General features: G+C 37.8%; 1 protein-coding gene across 4 annotated transcripts in view; it reads right to left on the minus strand.

The window, feature by feature from the left end:
- EYA3 (EYA transcriptional coactivator and phosphatase 3) overlaps nucleotides 1–25,878 on the minus strand; it is a 101,566-nt gene that overhangs the window by 35,047 nt on the left and 40,641 nt on the right. For 2 of the 4 annotated variants that reach the window (XM_053575792.1, XM_053575794.1), the window contains 4 exons: nucleotides 25,392–25,471; nucleotides 18,914–18,980; nucleotides 15,882–16,018; nucleotides 8,971–9,108 (listed from right to left, as the gene is read on the minus strand). In XM_053575792.1, the coding sequence (XP_053431767.1) occupies nucleotides 8,971–9,108; nucleotides 15,882–16,018; nucleotides 18,914–18,980; nucleotides 25,392–25,471 (422 nt within the window). The remainder of the gene's footprint in view (nucleotides 1–8,970; nucleotides 9,109–15,881; nucleotides 16,019–18,913; nucleotides 18,981–25,391; nucleotides 25,472–25,878) is intronic. The other 2 variants (XM_053575793.1, XM_053575795.1) reach the window with 2 other exon arrangements.

Genomic DNA, 25,878 nt, shown 5'->3' on the forward strand with positions numbered 1-25,878 from the left:
TGGCAAACAAAATAAATACTTGTTTTTCTTTTTCACATGCCATACCTCAATTTAGACTTACTTAGAAACAACACACTTCAAATATGTTTCTGTTTCAACTTGAGTCTTCAACTCTTCCTACTGAAGTCCTGGAAGGATGCATATATTCACAGCTCATAATGATGATACCAGTGAAAAGAGACCTAACCCCAATCACTGTACTCCATCTTCTCCAGAGGCTGAAAAATACTCACCTGCAACGTGACTTACTATAAATCAGCAGAGCGCTGGTAAATCCTATACTGTGACATGTTTACTGTCAATTGCCCCAAATTATGCCTTTTCTGATACAACATCATTTCTTTGAGAAATAGAGCCGGTATCCCAAATTCCAAAATACTTGGAATTGCTTCTTGGGCTCTACTCAAATAATGGAATATTAACATGGATCAACAAACACCATGGTCTGGCATTTAGAGACTTTATCTACCAGGAAAAACTCAGAAAATATTTACTATTATTCTAGTCAGTTAAAAATGTACTTTCAAAGCTACTTGGGCTGCCTGTTTTAAGACAAGAAATGTGGATTAAGTTTTATGTCCTTCTATCACAGATTGCACCAGGATTTTAATTTAAAACACAGTGACCAGGCTTGGCACCAGTAGCACAGTGGTTATGGTGCCAGCCACATGCACCGAGGCTGGCGGGTTTGAACCCGGCCCAGGCCAGCTAAACAACAATGACAACTGCAACAAGAAAATATTTGGGTATTGTGGCGGGTGCCTATAGTCCCAGCTACTTGGGAGGCTGAGGCAAGAGAATCGCTTAAGCCCAAGAGTTTGAGGTTGCTGTGAACTGTGATGCCACAGCACTCTACCAAGGGTGACACAGTGAGACTCTGTCTCAAAAAAAACTCCAAAAAACCAAACACAGTGACTGCTATTTACCACAGTGATTTTTTTCAGGTGGACAATGTAATGGCCTATGATGAGGTACTGGTCTTGAGCTCCTCTCCTCACTTCCCATAAATACACTGATACATAGTTCCTACTGCAGTCACACCTCCCATAAGGGATCACCATCAGGTAGACCTAACTGATTGCCTGCCCCATTAAGCAATAGATTCCTCCAAAGAGAAAGTTAATAAGAAAACCTCCTTAAGAACAAGGTAGGAGAACAAATGCTACAGAAACTTAAGTGCACCAATCAAAATCAAAGAGAGAATTTTCATCTCTTTCTCCAAGGATACTCTCCTTAGAAGAATCTAGAAGAGATTAAAGGCCAGTTGCAGCAATTGCAGCAATCCAAGCTGTCAGATTAAGAACCTGGAACAAAGAATAGTTAAAGTAACTTTCCAGAAACATGGAGCTAGTAGTAGATAACTAGGATGACAACCTGGATTTTCCAACTCCTCATCCTGTGCTCTTTCAGCTGCTGAGCTAGGGTTCAAATTTTCTGACTATCCAGAGTAACTTACTTCTAACTCCTTGCCTCAGGAGAACTAGGGAACTCTTAAGGGCTTACTTTCTTAAACAACTAAATGAAATATATTTTCTAACTCTCAGATGGCATTTTCTTCTCATCAATATTTGCATTCTCTTCTACTGTGGCTTAACCCATTCTTTTTCCTAAGAGGAAGAACTAAAAAATGACAATTCACAAGGTAGATGACTCTGTAAGTAGTTTTAATCAATCCTGTGGGAAAAGAATTTTGACCAGTTTCCAGATTTTATTACCAGGAAATTATCCTAGGAAGGCCTGCAATAAAACAGACTAAACATAAGTGATTTAAGGTAGGAAAGAAAATAAAGAATTTATTTAACTTGTTGAGCTTATCTTCCCCCAGCAAAGTCCCTTTCTAGTTCAATTTTCCATTGGCCCTGATTCTGGCATATATTCTTCTTTCTCTCCTATTGATCTATAGCTCTGTTTTACTTTCTCAATAACTTATTAACGGTTGAAGGGACAACTCACTCATCTGTGATTTCTATATATACAAGGGACAATAAACTTTGACAATGTGGTTTCAGGAAAAAAAAAAAAAATCAGACAGTCTCTCTCTGTTTTGCCCCAGGTAGAATGCAGTGGTGTCATCACAGCTCACTGCAACCTCAAACTCCTGGGCTCAAGTGGTCCTCCTATCTCAGTCTCCCAAGTAGCTGGACGTGTAGGCACGTGCCACCATGCCAAGCTAATTTTTTCTTTCTTTCTTTTTTTATTTTATAGTTATTTTATTTTTTTTTGTAGAGACAGAGTCTCACTTTATGGCCCTTGGTAGAGTGCCATGGCATCACACAGCTCACAGCAACCTCCAACTCCTGGGCTTAAGCGATTCTCTTGCCTCAGCCTCCCGAGTAGCTGGGACTACAGGCGCCCGCCACAACACCCAGCTATTTTTTGGTTGCAGTTCAGCCGGGGCCAGGTTTGAACCCGCCGCCCTCGGTATATGGGGCCAGCGCCTTACCGACTGAGCCACAGGCGCCGCCCGCTAAGCTAATTTTTTCTATTTTTGGTAGAGATGGAGTCTAACTCTTGCCCAGGCTGTCTCAAACTCCTGGGGCTCAATCAATCCTCCAGCCTCAACCTTCCAGAGTGCTAGGACAAACGCGAGCTACCATGCCTGGCTGGTTTTAGAAATTAACCATTTTCAGACTCCTTTGGGCTGGAGGTAAAAAAGGTAGATGTTATAAATAATTGGCTATATATTCTATTATATCCCTGCTAGGAAGTTTAATGACTTCATTAACTAGCTGATAATTATCTGAGTTTTAAACAAGTACCATACTAAAAATCATGAATTTCTCTCAGCAATAGTAGCTTTTTTCTAGAAGAGCTTAGCCTGCTGACCTGGAAAGTTCATAGAGCTCAATAATACTTCTTTCTCTAACTCAACCAAATCATTTTTACCACATGTCAATCATTTATTCAGCAAACTAATAAGTATAGCAGGGTCTACCATGTGCCTAGAAACTACTTCAGCCCCTGCTCTTATGGAGTTTAAAGTTTAGTGAGGGAAATTAACCAATAATGAAATAAATAATACTTTTTAGGCTATTATAATCATTACCAAACACACGCTAAATTCACCTAAAAATGCACACAACCACTCATTGTATGCCTTACTCCTACACAGCTATGACTAAAAAGCCTGGTACTTCAAAAAAATTGTAGTGATCATTCTGCGTGTATGTGTGTGTGTGGTCTATATGTTTCAACAAAAACAATATTCAATTTCAGGTTTAAAAACAAAAGTAGGTTCAGCACCTGTAGCTCAGCAGCTAGAGCACCAGCCACATACACCAGAGCCGGCAGGTTGGAATCCAGCCTGGGTCTGCCAAACAACAATGACAACTACAACCAAAAAATAGCCGGGGGTTGTGGTGGGTGCCTGTAGTTCCAGCTACTTGGGAGGCTGAGGCAAGAGAATTGCTTAAGCCTAAGAATTTGAGGTTGCTGTGAGCTGTGACTGCATAGCACTCTACCAGGGTGACACTAAAGTAAGACTCTGTCTCAAAAAAACAAAATAAAAACAAACAAAAGTAGTAGCAATGAACAGTACAAATTTAAAGAATCAAATAAAATTCATTGTTATGTATATAAGCTAACAGTCTTAGTTCTCTAAATGCCAATGCCATAGTCAATTGTTTTAAGATATTCCTCACCCCCTTTTTGACAAGGGCGCTGCAAAGTCAATGAAAGACAAAGCTTCTGAGAACCATGCCCCATTTGTTGCTGACTCAATATAATCAACATACAGATAAAGCTTTGATCAGAATGGTTACAGAATGTGAGTCACACAGTTGAATTAAGTGACATTGCCCCAAAGTATTAATGGCACGTAAAATTTGTGCAAGATTTTCTACCCACCTAATTTTATGTTGTGTCACTTTACCTCTACTCTACCTCATGCCTTGAGTAACTCAAAGCCAGACAAGCTCTTTATCACCTGAGGACATCTACAATATTGTTCTCTCTGCCCCCTCACCCACCCAGTATAACTCCTCCTCAGCACAACCCATTTTCTCAGAAAGGCTTGCTCTGACCTCTTAATTAAACTAAGTCCTTTCTTGTTTTTCCAGTCATGGCAATCTATTTTTTTCCTTCAGGACACTTTTCAAACTCTGTTATTTATTTGATTACTTGCTTATTTTCTGTTTCTCCCACTAGTTGGTAAGCTCCATGAAGGCAGAATCTTAACTATCTTCTCATCTCTAGCATCTAGCTAAGTGCTTGGCATACAGTAGGTAGTGCTCAAGAAATACTTGCGGGATTCATACATAGCAGTTTTGTATGCATTAGGTGTAAAGGATAAAATCATTATTTTCTGCTTGAGGCTGACAGTTGGGCGAGTTCCTAAAACTTAACTTACAGTATATGACCAACACATAACTGACAAAAACTCATCCAATTCCTGATCATTTGGGATCTAGTAGAAACTGCATATTTTAGTGAAAACTGCTTAACTGGGCCTTCATTAATTAACTCATTTACTTATCAAATATTTATTGAGTGCCTACTATGTTCAAGTACTATTCCATGTATTGGGGTTGCATCAATATACAAAACAAACAAATAGAAAAAACTCCCCTCAAGGAGCTTATTAAGTCAAAGTAATAAAAGTCTCCTAATCACTGTTTCTCACGCTTGGCATGAAAATTTACAGACCAGCAAAGGACAGAGTTTAGAATGATCTATGTGGTAAAGGAATAAATCTGGACAAATCAGTAACAACTCATGTTTAACTTAACATAAAGTTTACTGCATATAGAAATAACCGTAGATATGTATTTTTAAGTGTTGTATGCATACAAGTATTTCTTTGCTCTGTCAGATGAGCCTAGAAGAAATGTCACCTGATATCCCAGTAGCAATGCGCATCCTGATCTTGGTTTCTAATACAGTCTCTCCAATAAAAGAAACTAGGATTTCTTGAAAATATGGCTGATAATAGGACTTTGACAGGTAATATACAACATAAGCCTGGAGCATCTTATAGTACCAGGAAGTAAGAAAGTGCTGGAAAAAAATCTAACAACACCCAAACAAACAAAAAAGGGGAGTATGTTCAAAGGCATAGGAGTCAATTAAAAGCTCCCAGTGGCCAAACTGGAATAACTGGAACAAGAAAATAAAGTAGTATGGGATTATGACCCGAAGAATAAATTAAAATACCTACAGGCACATAAACAAATGACTAAATGAATTAATAAATGGAGGAGAAGAGACAAATCTCTTGTGCAGAATTTCAAATAACTTACATAATTATTTCACCCTAAAAGAAGGGCAGCATAAATCCTTAAGTGTGGGCTACTTGTAGTGACTTCTATCCAAAGTGTACAGTATGAAAAAGGAGGAAAAAGAGTAATTTTACAGTGTAAGAAAGCTTTAACCAGGTGACTGAGGTCAGCATCAATAATCATAAATCACGTTGGTAGTAAGTACACCTGACATGATACAATGGGAAAGATATTTTACCTTCATAACCTTCCTCCTAAAAATCCATAACCCCAGTCTAATCATGAGGAAAAACATCAAATTCCAGTGAGGAGCATCTTAAAATACACCTTGACCAGTACTCCTCAAAACTGTTAGACCATCAAAAACAAGGAAAAGTCTAACAATTGCAAAGCCTAGAAAAAAACAAGGAAAAGTCTAACAATTGCAAAGCCTAGAAAAGCCTAAGGAGACATGACCACTAAATGTAATGTGGTATCCTGGATAGACTCCTGAAACTGAAAAAGGACATCAGATAAAAACAAAGGAAACCAGAGTAAACTATGGGCTTAGTTAATAATAATGTACTGTTCATTAATCGTAACAAGTGTGACATACTAATGTAAGATGTTAATAAAGGGAAAGTGTGTGCAGGTTCAGGGAACCTGAAGAGTACTATGAACTCCGTACTCTCTCTCCAAGTTTTCTACAAGTCTAAAACTATTCTAAAAAATAAAATCTATTAATAAAAACAAAACAAATCTCCTGGTCAAATATAAAGACTACTGTGCATTAACAATATTAGAACCCAAAGATGTTCATTAAAAGTTAACACTGCATTAAAATTACTAAGAACTTACTTTTTTTTTTTTTATTGTTGGGGATTCATTGAGGGTACAATAAGCCAGGTTACACTGATAGAACTTACTCTTTATTAGAAGACTGAGTTGAAATTAATTTTGAAACTTTTGAAATTAATTTTGCCACTTGAATTTTTTTTTGATAGGGTCTCACTCTATTGCCCTGGCTAGAGTATAGTGGCCTCATCATAGCTTATTGTAGCTTAGGACTGCTGAGCTCAAGTGATCCTCTTGCCTCAACCTCCCAAGTAGCTAGAACTGTAGGCACATGCCACCATGTCCAGATAATTTTTATTTTTGTAGAGATGAAGTCTTGCTCTTGCTCAGGTAGGTCTAGAACACCTGGTCTCAAGTAATCTCCCACCTCACCCTCCCAAAGTGGTAAGATTACCTGTGTGAGTCACCATACCAGGTCTTAAGTATTATTTAATCAATTAAGCCACCCCAACTGAAGAAAGTGACCAAAGATAGGGCCACACAGTCCCCTAACAATCTAGAAAATGACTAATACTATCAAGTCAGATCTACTCATTCAAAGGATTTTTATGAGCACACAAGGGCAGTCCTTTCTCATTATGGTATCACTGACATGTAAACTGAAGAAAGGGTTTTGATTAGCATTAATCAAGCCAGAAGTGGAAATTCTTTTTTTTTTTTGTGAGATAATTTCCCTAATTTCCCCAGGGAAGATGGGCTACTGCCCACTGCAGAATGCTTGAGTGAAATGAGTAGATATTGCTATTTTGGCCACTTAAAAAAAGATCAGTTAATTTTACAGGGTGAAAGGAGGAGCCCTGGATAGCTGCTTCATTATCCATGCTAAAGGAAAGTGTAAGTGAGGGGAGTGGGTCTGATAGTACTGAGCCCAGGTAATTAAAATCTTCCAATTATACCTGTATTTCACTTTAGCCAATTGTTTTTCTACAAACTTTTTCTTCAGAATAAATGGCAAAAATTGGCAACTTCATAGTTAACTTCCGATTTAATTTCTATCCTGTACCAAATCAACTTCTGATTTAATTTCTATCCTGAGGAAAGAAAATTAGGGGTACAACAAAAATTATTAAAATATCAGAATGATATTCTGGTCCACTTTACCCTAGGTCAGCTCCAGTCCTGCGTGTGGAGTCTGCAAGATGCCACATCTAATGAAGTTCTAATGAACAATAAAATGAGCCAAGAGAAAAAGGAAAATGAATTTAGATATTTGTTAATATCGACTCTCAAATATGAGAGAGGTGACACTGATACCATGATCTCAATACTGAAAATCATAAATACTGCACTCATGCTCTGGGGTCAGAATGCCTAGCTTAAATCCTACCTTAGTTATTTATTAACTTTGTGAGTTTGGTTAATTTACTTGCTTTTCTGTGCCTCAGGTTCCCACTCTGAAAATGGGGTTACTTCCCTCGTACGGTTGTTGTGAAGATTATGTAACATCTCCCTGTTACTTACAACAATGCTGAGAACACAGTAAGAATTTCATAAATACCAGCAACTATCATTGCAGCAAAACAGGGGAAACGAGTTGAAGCTATCCAAAGAAAAAAGTGTGCTAACAGATAACAAGGATAGTGGCTAGTGAAGTTTAAGGGATAAAAGAGGTGGTTCCTCTCTTTTTATAAGCATGAAGAAGTAAACAGCTATCAAGTTCTAAATGTAACTACAGAGGAGTGGTGGTTCTGTACCTTGGTAGACAATTATTCATACATATAAAAGAACCCTTGCTGTTCTTCACAATGTAGGTGATATATCTGTTTAGGAAGGACTTAGCTACTAAACTTGCCTGTGGTTGGACTCAACAGGCATGTCGACCTTGAGAAATACTTTATGAAAATGAAAGGGAGTGGTGGAGAAGGCAAAGTTTTTTCCCTCCTGGCTTGTTCTTGTTTTAGAAAGGAGGGAAAATAAGTAAAAACAGGGGAGACTCAGTAAACAGTAGGAGGTAAAGGTAGCTTAGGAACATAGTAACCAGTTCTTGTTCCTACTGGACTAAGCAGAATAATCATTTTTGAAAACAGTTAAAATTGAAGATTAAAATCTTTTTTTCAGTCTGATCTATGTAAAACATTTTTTTGATCACCAAAGTTCATACCTTAAGTGTACCTCAGATAGGTTTTTGCTGTCCCATTCTCATTTTTCTACCACCCATTTTATAAGGAATAAAATTTTAAACTGGGAGGTATCAGAAGGGAGGCAGATGAGAAGCCAGGTTCATGGATACAAACACCAGTCCAGAGCAGTGACAAAATTGCCTGCGCTGGATTTAGAGGCATAGGCAATTAATTCCACACTGTCTTTTGAGTTTTTTGTCTTCTTTCTTAATAGTCTTGCAACAAATCTAAACTTTTACAGAGGAAGAACTCTGAAGGCAAAGTTATGTAGTTTAAGCTCTAATGCTGTGACTTTTATATTGAAAATCTCTAATGCTATGCCTTTCATACTGAAATAGAATAAGAATGAACATTTTGAGCAACAGAAATGCTCTCACCAAGTAGTAAATGGGTGTAGGTGTGATAAAGCCACAGCAGAAAAGCATACATCTCACCTACCACTACAACAATTCACATAAAAAGAAATCAGCAAAACTCTAATGCATGGTGGCTTCTCCTCACTTATAGGATAAAATGCCACTAAAAAGAAAAGTACAACAAAGTCAAAGAGGTTTTTTCCGGATGCCAACATGCAAAGGGAAGGCTTCAATTCCATTAAGCAGCTCCCATTCAAAGGCTAAACTACTTATAAACCACACTCCTCAGTTCTGGTCTGCCTAACAAACAAAGCATGCATCACCCCTCTCTCTTTTAGAAGGCGGAACTCTTGTATTACCCAATGTGTTTGGAGATACAGATAGATTAAAAACAAGAAACAATAATAATAATTAAAACACACACACACAACCATGCCTATTTACCTTGAATGGGATAAGAATAATGTGCTGGGCTTGGCTGGCTTGTGGTTAACCCTGTTGTGCAGGTAAGAACACTGTGTTGACTTGGAGATGGAGTCTGAATTAAACCACTTTCAGGTTTCATACCTGGCCACAATGCACCTGAATCAGATAAATTGGACCAATTACAAACAATACACTGGGACTGAGGAGCATGGTTATGCTTTCAAGTATCAGCCAGTAGGTTTAAAATTTAAATCTTAAAAATAAATTTGCTTGTTAAGAGAAAATTACACAAGCAAATACACTTTCAATGTATTAGGGGATGGGACCAAAGAAATAAAAATTTGTCACAGACCCCAATAGAGATATGTATGTAAGTTCATTTTAATGGTTTCAGAAAACTGACCAGGATGCAGAAAAAAGTTATTGACACCCAACTGAAGTATTTGTCTCCAGTGCTTAAAAAGTGCCTGATGTTCATGTAGTTATTTGTACCGTCAAGGCAGGAGACATTCCACATAAGTTTAAAATTCACTTACCTATTTTTTTGTAGAGACAGAGTCTCACTGTACCGCCCTTGGGTAGAGTGCCATGGCGTCACACGGCTCACAGCAACCTCTAACTCTTGGGCTTACGCGATTCTCTTGCCTCAGCCTCCCGAGCAGCTGGGACTACAGGCGCACGCCACAACGCCGGGCTATTTTTTTTGTTGCCGTTTGGCCGGGGCTGGGTTTGAACCCGCCACCCTCGGCATATGGGGCCGGCGCCCTACTCACTGAGCTACAGGCGCCGCCCTCACTTACCCATTTTTAACGAGCCTGAAATTTTTCTAAAATACAGTAAATACCTCTCTGCCTTCTTAAGCTGGTTAGTTTGTTATTTTTGTTTCTTCTGTTTAGCAAACACATACCTTCTTATTTTTATAAATTAAAAACACTACAGAAATATGTAGAAAATATAATAAAGTCATATCTAATCCCATCCTCCAGACTTAACCAATATTAACAGAAAAGTTATCCAGATTTCTTCTAGGCATTCACTAATCTTCTTTCAAACAAAATGGGATCATGTTATATATACTATTCATTATTTTGTCATTTTTTGACTTCCTTATCTGTACTGGTTTTTTAGTTTGCAATAAACTAGGAAACCACAAACAAAGCTTTGCTTCTGTATAACAGTCTATGTATATCCTTTATGAGCAAAATACTCGAGTGTATAGTCGTGGTGATAATTCTGGTTATACAAAAGCCTATTTAAAAAAAAAATTGGGTGGCACCTATGGCTCAGTGAGCAGGGCGCTGACCCCATATACCGAGGGTGGTGGGTTCGAACCCAGCCCCAGCCAAATTGCAATAACAAAAAAATTAATTCCTAGCACTTCACTATGTCCTTAATAGCTACAGTTGCTGGGTCAGTGTTGTTGAAGCTGATAATTAGTTCTAATAAGGTTTATCAATCAAACACATTCCATGTATGACATCAATACTAAGATCAGCCCTGTCTTCAAATTCAATATGGACTCACTTCATGATCGGACAAAGAATTTATAGTCAATCAATAAGTATGTGCAATAAAAAATGCAATACTTTAAGAACAAGGAACTCTACCAGGGCACTGAGGTACCTCAAGTGCAACTCAGATTTGCCAAATTTGTTAATAAGTATATTTAAGAATAGTAAAGGAAGATACAGAAATCTTAAGATTGACATGGTTAAAATGGGACATGGTAACTGCTTTGCCCCAAACTCTTAATGCATAAAAATAGAAAATATCATACTTTTTTCTAAACGATTGACCATATAAAATAACTTACTTGAAATACTTATTTGAATACTGACTTCTAATTCTTCTAGCATGAATTAGAAGAGTTGCTCCTGTCCCCCTTAGTTCCTGATCATTTAAATATCTTACTGAGGTTAGCCACAGCTAAGGTCTCTTGTGCTGTTTAATTTTCAATAATAAAAATGTTTGAGAATGTTAATTTTTAAACATTTATGATATAAAATGTAAATAACAATGTCATCACTCTTGGTGGTTGTGTATCATGTTTTATGGTAAATTAATATTTCAATGTCACAATGACTTCTAGATCTATTATAATCAATGTGTTTTCTTTTTCCAAATAAGTTTTGACTCTAACGATTTGTGAACATGTTTATTATTACACTGTACTAAAATAAAGCCTTACAAATGACAACAGTATCAACTGAGAAATGTTTTGCTACTCTTACTATTTAGTGTGTGTGTGTATATATATATATATATAAAATATATATTTCAAACTATAAAATGTCTGTAAGTGGTCTCTCTTATAAGGTCAAAACTTGAGACATAAGGGTCTAAAATAAGTAGGAAATAGCTGGTTTTGAAAGTCTTTGCCCAGAAACACAAAGTAGACATTTAATATATAATTATTCCATGAAGAATGGAGGATAAAAGACAATATAAACACTGCCTCCAGCATCACTACAAGACCTGCTCTTTCTCTAGAAGCACCCCTCCCATTTCAGTTAATAGGCAGCAAAACCAAATGGCTTGAAGCTATAGCACTATTGCCCTCAGCCAACAAAGAAACTAAACCCTGTTTACCGGACTCCTAGCGCACTGCTCTATGCCTACACTATAAAGCTTCTCACATACTTTTAAGCACCAAGAACCTGCTGTGGGGAAACTGTTGGTCTCGATGGGCAAGAAAATCTGTTCTGGAGTGCTATCCTCCTGTCACCCCATAGTGGGATCTTATCACAAATTCTATCCAAGTTTCTCGGCACAAATACTCCATAATTGGTTAGTCACTAACCAAACTAATCTGATCAGTTCAGTTTACAGCAACAGAGATCAGAGTAGTGGGTCTTCAGAGATTAGCATGCCAATGCTAGAAAAAAACATGAAAGAATATTTTGATTTGTTGATTCAATTGTTCATGGGATGAGATATTATAAATACTAAGTAATTTAAAATTTTAGTACTTTTTCCAGATTATAAATGAAGCAGATGTATATTATACAGAATGAGGAAAATACAAGTGAAAGAAAAAAAATCACATAGCCTCATCACACAGTAAAAAAAATAAAGACAGTTTTCACTTTTCCAAAGGATGTTGTTAACTGAATCCTGCACATATTCAAACTGTGTCCCTCTCTGCACAGTTCTGTGTAAATGAGATAAAATCTGCTATGCATGTACTGTTAAAATCTCTATTTTTCTTCCAAATTATTCTCTATGCACATATATTTAAAAAAACTAAATTAGTATTACATTGTGTTTGTAGTCTTAAATACTGCTTTTTCCTTTTTTTTTTTTTTTTTTTTGAGACAGAGTCTCAGGCTGTCGCCCTGGGTAAAGTGCCGTGACATCATAGCTCACAGCAACCTTGAACTCCTGGGCTCAAGCGATTCTCTTGCCTCAGCTGCCCAAGTAGCTGGGACTACAGGCGCCCGCCACAACACCCAGCTGTTTTTTTGTTTTGTTTTGTTTTGGTTGCAGTTGTCATTGTTGTTTTAGATGGCCCAGGCTGGATTCGAATCCAGCAGCCTTGGTGTATGTGGCCGGTGCCCTACCCACTGAGCTACAGGCACCACCCACATACTATTTTTTTCAATTAATAATATACTGTTTTCTCAAGACCTTAAGTATTTTTTAAAAATATTATTTATAATAGCTAGCTTTCTATCCCACGGATACACTGGAATTTAATATATACCTTACTATTCAATATGTAAGTTGTTTTCAATTTTTTCCTATTACAAATAATGCTGCAATGAATATATTGGTCACCATATTTTTGTGTCTGTAATTAGTTTCACAGAATAAATTCCAAGAAGTGAAATGAGGAAATTTCACTAAGGAAAAGGGAATGAACTCCTTAAGGGTCTTAATAAATATCACCAACTCCTCCATCTCACATTAAAGTTCTTTTAAAATAAATTAGAACGGTGATAGCTAATAGCCTATTTTATGAATCCCACTAAAAATAAATGAGTACCCTTTTTCTCACATATACTCCTTTAGATCACTAAGAATTAAATCTCTTTTTGCCATCCTCACCCTATTTGTATATTACTCTAAAAGAATATGATCAGTAACCCTTTACTTTTAAGATTACTCATAACATGGTTTGCCTATATTTCTTCTAGTCTTTTCTTCTTTCTTCAAGAGGAGAAAGCTTTTTATTTTTTTATTTTTTTTTTGTAGAGACAGAGTCTCACTTTATGGCCCTCGGTAGAGTGCCGTGGCCTCACACAGCTCACAGCAACCTCCAACTCCTGGGCTTAAGCGATTCTCTTGCCTCAGCCTCCCGAGTAGCTGGGACTACAGGCGCCCCCACAACGCCCAGCTATTTTTTGGTTGCAGTTCAGCCGGGGCCGGGTTTGAACCCGCCACCCTTGGTATATGGGGCCGGTGCCTTACCGACTGAGCCACAGGTGCCACCGGGAGGAAGCTTTTTAATTTCAAACTCAACTCTGAAACCATCTTTTTTTTTTTTTTTTTTTGAAGTGACAATTTTTTTAAATTATTATTTTATTTATTTATTTATTTATTTTCAGTTTTTGACCGGGGCTGGGTTTGAACCCACCACCTCCAGTATATGGTGCTGGTGCCCTACTCCTTGAGCCACAGGCACCACCCTGAAACCATTTTTGATGTAGACCTAAAGTTATGAGCACTGCTGGAATTAGACAGACATGGGTTCAAATCTAACCCCAGTCTCTTCATTTCATGGCCCTGGGCTAGTGATTTAATTAAGTCTCAGTTTTTATCTGTAAGAAGGGATAATGCTACTACTTCCCTCTTAGGACTGTTCTGAGGATTATATGAGACAATAATATAAAGTGTGAAGTACTTATTCTTAGCATATTGCTTGGTATAGTAAGCACTTAATAAATATATTATTATTATGAGATTTTCTGAAGCCCTATTTACATGTGAAACCACAGACAAGCTAATCTGAAAATAGGTAGTGCTAAGATAATAAAATGTGCCCAAAAGATCTTGACTCCAAAATAAAGAAATAAAGTGTTTTCTCATATAAATGAACGATTACCCAAAAAGCCACATGCTAAAACACTAGAAAATATCTTTTAAAAATATAGTCACTTCAAAAAGTATTACAAACATCTCTTACACTATGTAATTTCCCTCCCTTGTAAATTCTGAGAATATGCCATAACTAACATTCACATTACCCCCAACATAAAATCTCTCTAGTAAGTTTCAAACATTATTTACAAGTCAATTTAAGCTAATGATTACCTCTCTCTGAAGTACTGATAATAGAAATTGTGAAATACAAGTCTCCCTTGTCCACAAATATTAAACAAAACCAGAATATTATGGGAGCCAGTAGTTCTTCATAATCTAAAACTGTACCCTTCAAGTTTTTAATAGAAATTTATTTACTTTACATAATTTTCTTTCTTTTTTTCTTCTTTAATACAAGGAAATGCAGTGATCATAAAAAATACCCATAACTTCTAGGGTATATATGCACATGGCATTATGTTAGGTACTTCTATAACTGAGCCCAGAGATATAATAGAAGTGCTATTTAATATTGATCAGCAGGAATGATTAACTGTTTAACAATGTTATAAAGGGAATTGGCTTGCTAAAATAAATTCAAGTCAAAAGAGAGGGTAAAAAAATATGTGAAAATAAGTATAATTGCTAACTCTTGTAAAATTTGCTTTAAATAATCAAAAAGAAATAAAGACAAATTCACCAAGGATTTTCCTTACAAAAGGCCAATTCACTATTCAGTCTTGGTTGGTTAAATATATCACAAATATAAGATTTGAGTATACTGGCTGATACTGACAGGCATGGAGGTATGGATATACAAATGGGGAAATAAGAAATTTCTGTTTCCCTTTTTTCATGAATTTATCAATTACCTCTATCATTAAACAAAAACCTTAATTTTTGTTTCTAGTTGTTACCAGGAGCCAAAAAATGCTAACAAATCTAAAAGTAAGAAAGCTGTCATTATAAAAAACTAGCTAAATGTACCAAAAGAAGTAGGAATGTAGAAAGCGAAAGTAGGTAACATTGATACATCCAAAATCTGGGTGGTGATCTGTCTAGAAAATGAGCTTGTTGAAACCAAGTCTACAGCAATACAATTTTATTAATATATTGAATATTTTTAAATAACACAGTATTCTCTCAATTTTCTGACACCAATTCTAGGATAGCAGGGAAGGATCAATGAAGCACAACATATATTATCTATCAACTCATACATACAGAAAAATCAGCACAAATATTAAGTGTCCCAAAAACCTCAAAGTGACTTCTGGTAAATCAACAAATTTACAGTTCATGTCCAAGATACTTAAAACCAATAAAAATAACTCTTATGCACATGATACGGTTAAAGAAAATTGGGATTTCTGAAATTCTAGGATGACTTTTTGGTGCAACAGAACAATATATATCAGTTAAGAAAGGGAGAAAGTGTCAAAAAACAAACAGAACACTACCACAAAGTAAACTATGAAGCATATTCTATCCGGATATATAGACTACCTGGTTTTAGCAAGAAATTAGCCACCTTAAAATATATTTATTATGCTTACCAAATTATTATATACTGTAATACTGTTACAAAGTAAGTCAAATCAATAGTAATTCCTCAAAGAGTTTCCAAACACTTAAAGATTCCAAGTTTCACAGTCAAGACTTAGTACTCTGACAATAGCTAAATTTTGTTCGATAAGAAATGAGTATTGAAAACTGTAATTTTTACATCACATGCATCAAACATACTGTTAGAACACTGCACATCCAATTTCCACCACACACATAAGTACCATGTAAAGAAAGATACCATCTTTCAACTTCCTGATCAGCCAAGCAAGTGTGGCTGACTGAAGATTCTGGGTAATAAAATCAGAAACTTAGAAACTATCTACAACAGCATGCCTTACCAAAAGGAGGTAGTCCATATGTTTGGGTTGCCTGAGGGTACACAGCATAGGGTTGAGACTGTTGCAATGTCTGGTATTGAGTCTGCCCAGGGTACGCAGTTTCAGAAACAGGAACCGAAAGGATATGTGCATAAGGTCTAGAAAAATTCAAGAAACACCAACAACAAAGAATTAGCAACAAAGAGACTAACCTTCCGCATAAAATGGCTCTTATGGATCAGAAAGAAAAACTCTTTTCCCTTTTTCAGGTCCCACTATTACTCACCCAAGGAACAATTTTATGAAAAATGTAGAAATTTCATACATCCTCCCAAGTTCCAATTATGATCCTATAAACATTCATGATGTTACATGCATGGCCTTATGTGAGATATAAGGATGAATTAAACTTGTCCACAAATAAACATAAGGATGTATTAAACTTATCTACATATAGACATAAGGATGGATTAAACTTGTCTATATATACATATAAGGATGATTAAACTTGTCCACACATGTGCATAGATATAAGGATGAATTAAACTTGGCTACATAAAGAATAAAATCCTAAAATAACACAAAACTGGATAGAACAGGATTGGCAAGTGTCTCCAGCCCCCTGGGTCAAATTAAAGGTCTGAGAGGGAAAGGGTGACCCTCTTGAAAAAGAGGGTGAGACTATGGTGAAAAGGTAAGTAATCAAATCAGGAAAAGGGGTAGGGATAGGCCCCAATATCCTCAAAATAAGCCTAAAAAACAGAAGCTAGGCAAATAATAAAATTTGGGAAGTCTTAGACAAGACTCAATCTCTTCTCTGATATTTAAGTTAGAACATAAAGGCCACTAGCTGGTGCCAACCACATCAGGATATATGGGGATTTGAGTTTAGCAGTGAAACCTCTGAGACTTTACACTGTCTGGGTAATAGTCATTTCATGCATGTTATTGCACTGAATTTTTAGATAGCAATTATTTTATTTGGTGAATTATGTTGTACTTATAATCAAGAAAGAAAGAGGGAATTGCACTTTTTGAGGAAGAGAATGAAGAAAAGCTACAAAGAAGTGGTATGTGAATTGAGCAGATAGGAAGTACAGAAATAGAGAGAGAAAGGATGTTCTGGGACCAAAAAAAAAAACCCACACAAAACAAACAAACAAACAAAACACCCTGCCAAGATACAGAGGAAGGAAAGCAAGGGTTATAGACTGCAAGGACCATAGATTTCATTAAGAGAAAGGTAGTAGCAAGCCAAAGATAGAAAAACAAATAGCAAAGACCTTGAACACCAGGCTAAAATTGTTCAGACAAATCTGAAATTGGGAGCCACTAAAATTGTTGAGCAAAGTATGGTAAGAATAGAGCTGTTCTTTAACAAAGATTAATTTGACATTGTTTTGTAAAATGGTTTAAAAGGGGGAAGATAAACTAGAAATGGAGGTCCAGATAAAAAATTATAATGTAATGATTCAGGTTAGTGGTAAGGGAGTCTAATCAAGATTTAAGGCATTAAAACTAATATCATGGGCGGCGCCTGTGGCTCAAAGGAGTAGGGCACCGGCCCCATTTACCCGAGGTGGCGGGTTCAAACCCAGCTTCAGCCAAAAAAAAAAAAAACCTAATATTAGGTGTCCTGAATGTAGCAGATATATATATTTTGAATAAATTAATGAATCTGAAATGTGTAACATATTCATATCACAGTAGATTCTAAGAAATTGAATTTTAAGGGGCGGCGCCTGTGGCTCAGTCGGTAAGGCGCCGGCCCCATATGCCAAGGGTGGCGGGTTCAAGCCTGGCCCTGGCTGAACTGCAACGAAAAAACAGCCGGTTGTTGTGGCGGGCGCCTGTAGTCCCAGCTACTCGGGAGGCTGAGGCAAGAGAATCGCTTAAGCCCAGGAGTTGGAGGTTGCTGTGAGCTGTGTGAGGCCACGGCACTCTACTGAGGGCCATAAAGTGAGACTCTGTCTCTACAAAAAAAAAAAAAAAAAGAAATTGAATTTTAAAATGTCTCCTTTTCTTAGCCAGATTTGCATCTAAGAAACAGCTCAGGTCATATAGTTGTTACTCAAGTCACACGGGAATATTTAAAATCTTAGTGACCTCAAATAGATCTCCAGATATGTTAAAGACTATAATTCCTTTTTCATGTAGTTTCTTTATAGGCCAAGGCTCAAATGTGTTTTTACATTTAGTATCTAATTCTTCATAATAATCCCAGAGAATAGGTTAAGTCATTTCACAGAAGAAAATCACAGGAAAATGACTAGCTCAAGGACACTGTTAATGTTAGCACAAGATTAGAACTTGGAAATCTCACTGAGTTAACTTTTTTTTTTAAGTAAGACAAAATTCAAAAGTTACAAATAACGAGGGTAGGGGAGCTAGGTTCCTTTTCATAATAGCCCCATAGACATCCGTTACTAATTTCCTTATGTATGTATCCTGCATTTGTAAGCACATAAGCATATATCCTGGCTTAATTAGGGCACTTTTACATGTCCACGCTTCACTGACACACAATTGTATATACAGTGTTCTGTACCTAGTCATCACCTAGTTGATGTTTTTAATTTTTTTTTCATCTAGTTGATCTTAAATGCTGATCTTATCCCATAAAAGACTAAAGCATTATCTCTTTGTAACTTCAACCCACCAAACCTATCTAACTTCAAACACATTTCTACTCTGAGGATATTTCTTCATCAAGAAACTGAACACATATTAGACCGAGAAATCCTAGTCTGGGGCCATCTTGAGCTGTTTTTATTGATATGTATATCAAGATAGAGAAAAAAGAGAATGATCAGAGGTCAATTATATGCTTTGATCACTGATACTACTTTGCATTTTCAGTGCCTACTCAAGTAGAGTGAGCTATCCATTCCAGGCAACCATTTCCTTTTAAAAGAATGCAACATACACCATATTTAGAAGAAACAGAAAACTGGAATAAGGACAGAGTGACCAAGAAAAGGAAAAACAAGCAAAATTTTGCAACGAACCTAGAGAAAAAGCATATAAATTTTGGGAATAATTATTCAACTTACTTTGCAGAATACATCTGTGAGGTATAATCATTAGATGAGCGAGGGACGTAATCGGTACATGTCATAACTGAAAGACAATATCACCAGGTAAAAAAGTTAGAATATTTCAGAAATAGAACAGGAAAATTGCATATCTCACTATACAGTCTTTCAAATTAATTAACAGAATAGAACTAGGATATCAAAGAGTTTGAAAGACAATATAGTAGAAAATACCATACTTAAAACAAACAAAAAAAAGAAAATACAATACTTTTTAGCCGGGAGTTGTGGCGGGCACCTATAGTCCCAGCTACTTGGGAGGCTGAGCAAGAGAATTGCCTAAGCCCAGGAGTTGGAGGTTGCTGTGAGCTGTGTGATGCCACAGCACTCTACCCAGGGCAACAGCTTGTGATCTGTCTCAAAAAAAAAAAAAAGAAAGAAAATACCATGTTTTTGTCTTTATAGACCTGTTTAGAGACTTTCAGAGACAGTAAAAAAGGCAAGAACATGGTGGGGCATGGCAAAGAGCTGAAGGTTGGTACTGAGTGATTTCTACCTTCGCCCATCAGTGATCTAAAAACCATAGATGACAGATGAAGAAACCCCCTAAGCTCTCAGCTGTACTCACAGGCAAACTTAAAAAGTAAGATCCATATCTAGGAAATCACATTATGCTTCTTCAGCTTATTCGTTCTTTGGGTACTTACTCTATTCTGAGTAAAAGTCCCTAAGAATGACTCGCAGAAAAACAGATTTAGAGGAAGTACCCAATCTTACTAGAACACCATTGCTACTGCTATATAAAATCAACAGATCCAAGTATGCTTTAATACTACTATTTTTTCTGCTTTGTAGTGAAGGCCCTGTTTTAGTTTGGCAATGCAGAGACAGAGCTGAGGAACTGATGTGATGCTCTGAAGAACTATCAAGATACTAGTTTTCTAGCTCATTTCTTCTTGAGTCCTATGACTTCATCTGGAATAGCTGCTGTGAAGGCTTGCTCTTACAATTACATGTGGGATAAATGTAAATATGTGACTCAAGTTTGACAGGTAGCAGAACCCTACTTGTTAGGCATTATTTCAATCCATATTGTAGAGAGAATTAAACATAAAGAGCTTTCACCAGACTTTTGAACTGATTAACACTATCCTTCAACATCTATAAAGACGTTGCTCTACTGTGAATAGGGACTGAAAATGAACCAATTAACTGTATGTCTAAATAGGTGCCCTGAAAGGGACCCCTGGTCAAGAGCAGATGAGGGCTAGAGGAGGAGCCAATTCATGTCAATCCATACCCAAGAGTAAGACACATCAACACCTGTGACTTTATCATAGAGGATCCTATTTGAGTTCTTTAAAAATTATCATTAGAAACTTAAAGATCACAGTCAACTATAATCATCTGACAAAAATGAAGGAGATCTCAGGTGGTGCCCATAGCTCAGTGGGTAGGGCACCAGCCACATGCACTGAGGGTGGCGGGTTCGAATCCAGCCTGGGCCAGCTAAAAACAACAATGACAATTGCAACAACAACATACTAGCCAGCATTGTGGCAGGCGCCTGTAGTCCCAGCTACTTGGGAGGCTCAGGCTAGAGAATCGCTTAAGCCTAAGAGTTTGAGGTTGTTGTGAGCTATGATGCCACAGCATTCTACCCAGGGCAACAGCTTGAGATTCTGTCTCAGAAAAAAAAGGAGATCACAAGTAGATCACAAGTACCATACATCACCTAGAACATAAGTTCAAATTCGGCATGACACAGTTCTTTCTCTGCTGATAAGTACTTTAAAAAATCCAAAACCAGCCCAGTGAGAATGGCCCACATCACAAAATCTCAAAACTGCAGATGCTGGCATGGATATGGAGAGAAGAGAACACTTTTACATTGCTGGTGGGACTGCAAACTAGTACAACCTTTCTGGGAGGAAGTATGGAGAAACCTCAAAGAACTCAAGCTAGACCTCCCATTTGATCCTGCAATCCCATTACTAGGCATCTACCCAGAAGGAAAAAAATCCTTTTATCATAAGGACACATGTACTAGACTGTTTACTGCAGCTCAATTTACAATCGCCAAAATGTGGAAACAGCCTAAATGCCCACCAACCCAGGAATGGATTAACAAGCTGTAGTATATGTATACCATAGAATACTATTCAGCTATTAAAAAAAAAATGGAGACTTTACATCCTTCGTATTAACCTGGATGGAAGTGGAAGACATTATTCTTACTAAAGCATCACAAGAACGGAGAAGCATGAATCTTATGTACTCAATTTTGATATGAGGACAATTAATGACAATTAAGGTCATGGGGGGGAAGGAAAAGCAGAGAGAGGGAAGGAGGGAAAGGGGTGGGGCCTTGGTGCGTGCCACACCTTCTGGGGGCAAGACATGATTGAAGAGGGACTTTACTTAACAAATGCAATCAGTGTAACTTCGCTTATTGTACCCTCAATGAATCCCCAACAATAAAAAAAAAAATCCAAAACCAGGCTCGATGCCTGGGGCTCAAGCAGCTAAGGCACCAGCCACAGACACCTGAGGTGGCAGGTTCGACTCCAGCCTGGGCCCACCAAACAACAATGACGGCTGCAACCAAAAAATATCCAGGGTGATAGCTTTAGGCTCTGTCTAAAAAAAAAAAGAAAAAAAAAATCCAAACCCAGTGATTCAGGAGGATGAGGCAAGAGGATCATTTGAGGCCAGGAGTTTGAGACTGCCCTGGGCAACATAGTAAAATCCTCCCTAGAAAAATATGGAGAAAAAATTAGCCAGCCATGGCAGTGTACACCTGTAGTCCCAGCTACTTGAGAGGCTGAGATAAGAGGATCACTTAAGCCCAGTAATTTAAAGCTACAGTTACATACAATCACATCACTGCACTTCAGCTTGGGCAACAGAGAGAGACCCCCAATCTCTTAAAAAACAACAACAAAAACAAAAGCCTAAACTCTTATCCTTCTTCAATTAAATTTAATCTTAGAAGACATCAACAAAATATCCTAGGAGGCAAGGGGAATTTTCCCTTAATGAATGAACCTTGATCTTGGCAGTACTTGGGAAGCATGAAAAAATATGAAGAGTCAAGGCATAATTTGCTATTATACAATAGAAGGATCAACTAAGTAATATGCTTCCTTAAACTAAAGTAGAAACTATGGGGATGAGGCAAAGATCCTGAAATATATACTGAAGGTAAAACTAATAAGACATTCTGAAGGATTTGAATATAGACAATGAGTAAACAGGATATTTCTAGGTTTTTAGTTTGAGCAACTGCAGAGATGATACCACTTTCTAATGGGCAAGTTTGAGAGAAGAATAGACTTGATGGGGGCTAAAGGAATCAAAAGGTCTTTTTCAGAAATTTTAAGTATGACTTTCCTTTTAGACAGCTAAGTAGAAACGTCAAACAGGCAGTTTGATAGACAAGTAAAATTAGGGGAAAAAATCAGACTGGAAATATAAATTGGGGTTCACTAGAATGTGTAAGATATTTAAAGTAGGTTGGGTGCAACAGCTCATGCCTGTCATCTCAGCACTTTGGAAGGCCAAGGCAGGGAGGCTTGAGGCTAGGAGTTAGAGACCAGCCTGAGCAAGAGCAAAAGCAAGACCCCGTCTCTACTAAAAATAGAAAATCTAGCCAGGTTTTATGGCAGGTACCTGTAGTCCCAGCTGTTTGGGCAGCTGAGCCAAGACTTTGACGTGGCTGTCAGCTATGACGCCACAGCACTCTACCAATAGCAACACAGTAAGACTCTATGTCTCAAAAAGAAAAAAAAAAAAGGCGGTGGTGCCCATAGTTCAGTGGGTAGGACGCCAGCCACATACACCAAGGTTGGTGGGTTGGAACCTGGCCCTGGCCAGCTAAAACAATGACAACTGCAACAACAACCAAAATATAGCCGGGCATTGTGGCAGGCGCCTATAGCCCCAGCTACTTGGGAGGCTGAGGCAAGAAAATCGCTTAAACCCAAGAGTTTGAGGTTGCTGTGAGCTGTGCTGCCACAGCACTCTACCCAGGGCAACAGCTTGTGATCTGTCTGAAAAAAAAAGGCAAAACTCATTAAGGAAATGTAGTAGGACATCTGAGCACGTTGAGTGCCTGTTGAAGTCCTGTGATTATGAGAAAAGTGTGACTATTGAGGTAGATATATAATTTTATCCCACCACATGAGCTATATGCAAGCATTTATGGATGATGGAGAATTAGGTTAAATTAGGGCTGGGATTCAGCGAGGAGAATACAAGGGGCAAAGTTATTGAAGGTATTTATAAGGAAGTACTTATAACAAGAACCAGAGGATCTATGCTGAGTAAGAAGGAAAATAAAGACGGGAGGGAAATGATAGGTATCGAATAAGTCATCTACACAAATGTTAATAAAAATTACCAACAATGACAAGATTTTAGAAGAAAATAGAGGATCTAGTCTTCAAAGAATAAAATGATTGGGAGTACAGTCTACAATCAAAAAGGTAAGGTGAGGAAGTTATACATTAGACTTCAAAGGGACTAAAGTTTTTAAAGGAAAAAAAGGAAGAGAAATGATTTGGAAGGAATGAGAAGACTCAATGTATGTCCTGACCCTAAAGAATGTAAAGTATAAGATTCTTAAGAAGAACAGGCCTTCTTCTTGGGGATCAGTGGGACATTCAAGAAATTAAAGGAGATACTTCATTGATTAGAGCAGTTTCCCATAGTATGGTCAGTTCCCCATAGGTATAAGAATCACCTACTTAACTTCTTGAACATACAAATTTCCCATCCTTATCAGATCTACTGAATGATAATCTCTGAAGGTGAGGCTAGAATTCTTTTTTTTTTTTTTGTAGAGACAGAGTCTCACTATACCGCCCTCGGGTAGAGTGCCATAACATCACACCGGTCACAGCAACCTCTAACTCTTGGGCTTACGCGATTCTCTTGCCTCAGCCTCCCAAGCAGCTGGGACTACAGGCGCCTGCCACAACGCCTGGCTATTTTTTGGTTGCACAGTTTGGCCAGGCTGCGTTTGAACCCATCACCCTCGGCATATGGGGCTGGCGCCCTACTCACTGAGCCACAGGCGCTGCCCATAGAATTCTACATTACAAATAAGCATTACAGGTGATTCTTTTATGTGTTAAACATATGAGAACCAATGGAGTAGAATCACCTTAGAGGAAATAATATATAGAACTCAAAACCTACCTTTCTTTTTAATACATAGGAAATATATTTAAGATTAAGAATAATCATCTCAAGAGTAGAAATATTTCCAAAACAAGTGACTTTTTAAAGTGTCTTACACACATTTATTCTTTCAAAATGTGTGGTAAAATATGGAAAGGTATAGCTATTTAATTTTAGGGAAGACTATTTGACCGATGGAGGCAATTTAGGACAGTAAGAGGGTATGCGAGACAAAGCCTACCATCTTCTCTACAACAAAAAACAGGACACTCCACAAAGCTTTGTGTCTATAACTATTCTACAGGAGAGTGCTGGGTGGTTTATTTTACTAAGCTGGATTTCCTTCAGGGACCAGTATTAATCTTTGGCTCTCAGGGAGTTGCTTTTCTTTTATGGTCTAGAATGATAGATGGGATCATTTGGCTTTATTAGGAAAGTAGAAAAATATCAAGTCCTCTGGAGGAGCAGTCAAGGGTTGGCCTACAAACTTTTCCAATTTTGATAAGATACTATTACCTTTAGCACATCCAACTCGAAACAAAAATAAAACCACCAAGTGTGGGCGGCGCCTGTGGCTCAGTCAGTAAGGCGCAGGCCCCATATACAGAGGGTGGCGGGTTCAAACCTGGCCCCGGCCAAACTGCAACCAAAAAATAGCCGGGCGTTGTGGCGGGTGCCTGTAGTCCCAGCTACTCGGGAGGCTGAGGCAAGAGAATTGCTTAAGCCCAGGAGTTGGAGGTTGCTGTGAGCTGTGTGAGGCCACAACACTCTACTGAGGGCCATAAAGTGAGACTCTGTCTCTACAAAAAAAAAAACAAACCACCAAGTGTGACTCCTCGGGTGAGTGGATCCCATGTGATTTTTCCTCAGCTTGTCTATCAATAAAACTTACAGGAGAGAACAAGGATGAACACACACAAGGATGGGAAGGCCTTCTGGATATTCTGGAACAAACAAGGCAATCAGTGAAAACCAAATGCATGGCTTGGTGCCTATAGCTCAAGTGGCTAAGGCGCCGGCCATATACACCAGAGCTGGCGGGTTCAAATCCAGCCCAGGCCTGCCAAACAACAATGACAACTCCAACCAAAAAATAGCCAGGCATTGTGGTGGGCGCTTGTAGTCCCAGCTACTCGGGAGGCTGAGGCAAGAGAATCACTTAAGCCCAGGAGATGGAAGCTGCTGTGAGCTATGATGTCATGACACTCTACCCAGGGGACAGCTTGAGGCTCTGTCTCAAGGAAAAAAAAAAAAAAAGAAAAGAAAACCAATGCATAAGAACATACCACCTGGTACAGAATATGGCACTTACTTTCCTCCGACATGGTAAGATTTGAAGCAAGGCTTGACGGTTCAGGTTTCTGCTCACTGACATCCGCGTTGCTTACTTGACTAGGAGAATCAAAATAAATACGTTAGCTCTGGACTGATTTGCTGCATTGCTAAAAGAGATGAGATCAGACCCATTTCCTTCTAGACTATATAATAAGAGGCAAGGTAAATCTTCATGATAGCCTTGTTGGTTTTTAGCAACTAAGTGAAAAGAGCTAGAGCCAGGGTTAGTACCCTCGGCATTCTATTGTTCTTTCTCGGATCCCTATATCCCTTTCATTTTTATATCATTTAGAAACTCCAGCTTAAACACAGGCAAGTGAGGTGTTCTCTAAGACCATATGGTAAAAGAGAAATTCTACAACATCTAAAACACTGCTAACACTTAAAACATAAATATAAAAATATATATATATATAGTATGTAGTATCATGTATTTATGGGGTAAAATGTGATGCTTTGATAGA

This window comes from Nycticebus coucang, chromosome 22, assembly GCF_027406575.1.
Source record: "Nycticebus coucang isolate mNycCou1 chromosome 22, mNycCou1.pri, whole genome shotgun sequence".
NCBI classification, from domain to species: Eukaryota; Metazoa; Chordata; class Mammalia; order Primates; family Lorisidae; genus Nycticebus; species Nycticebus coucang.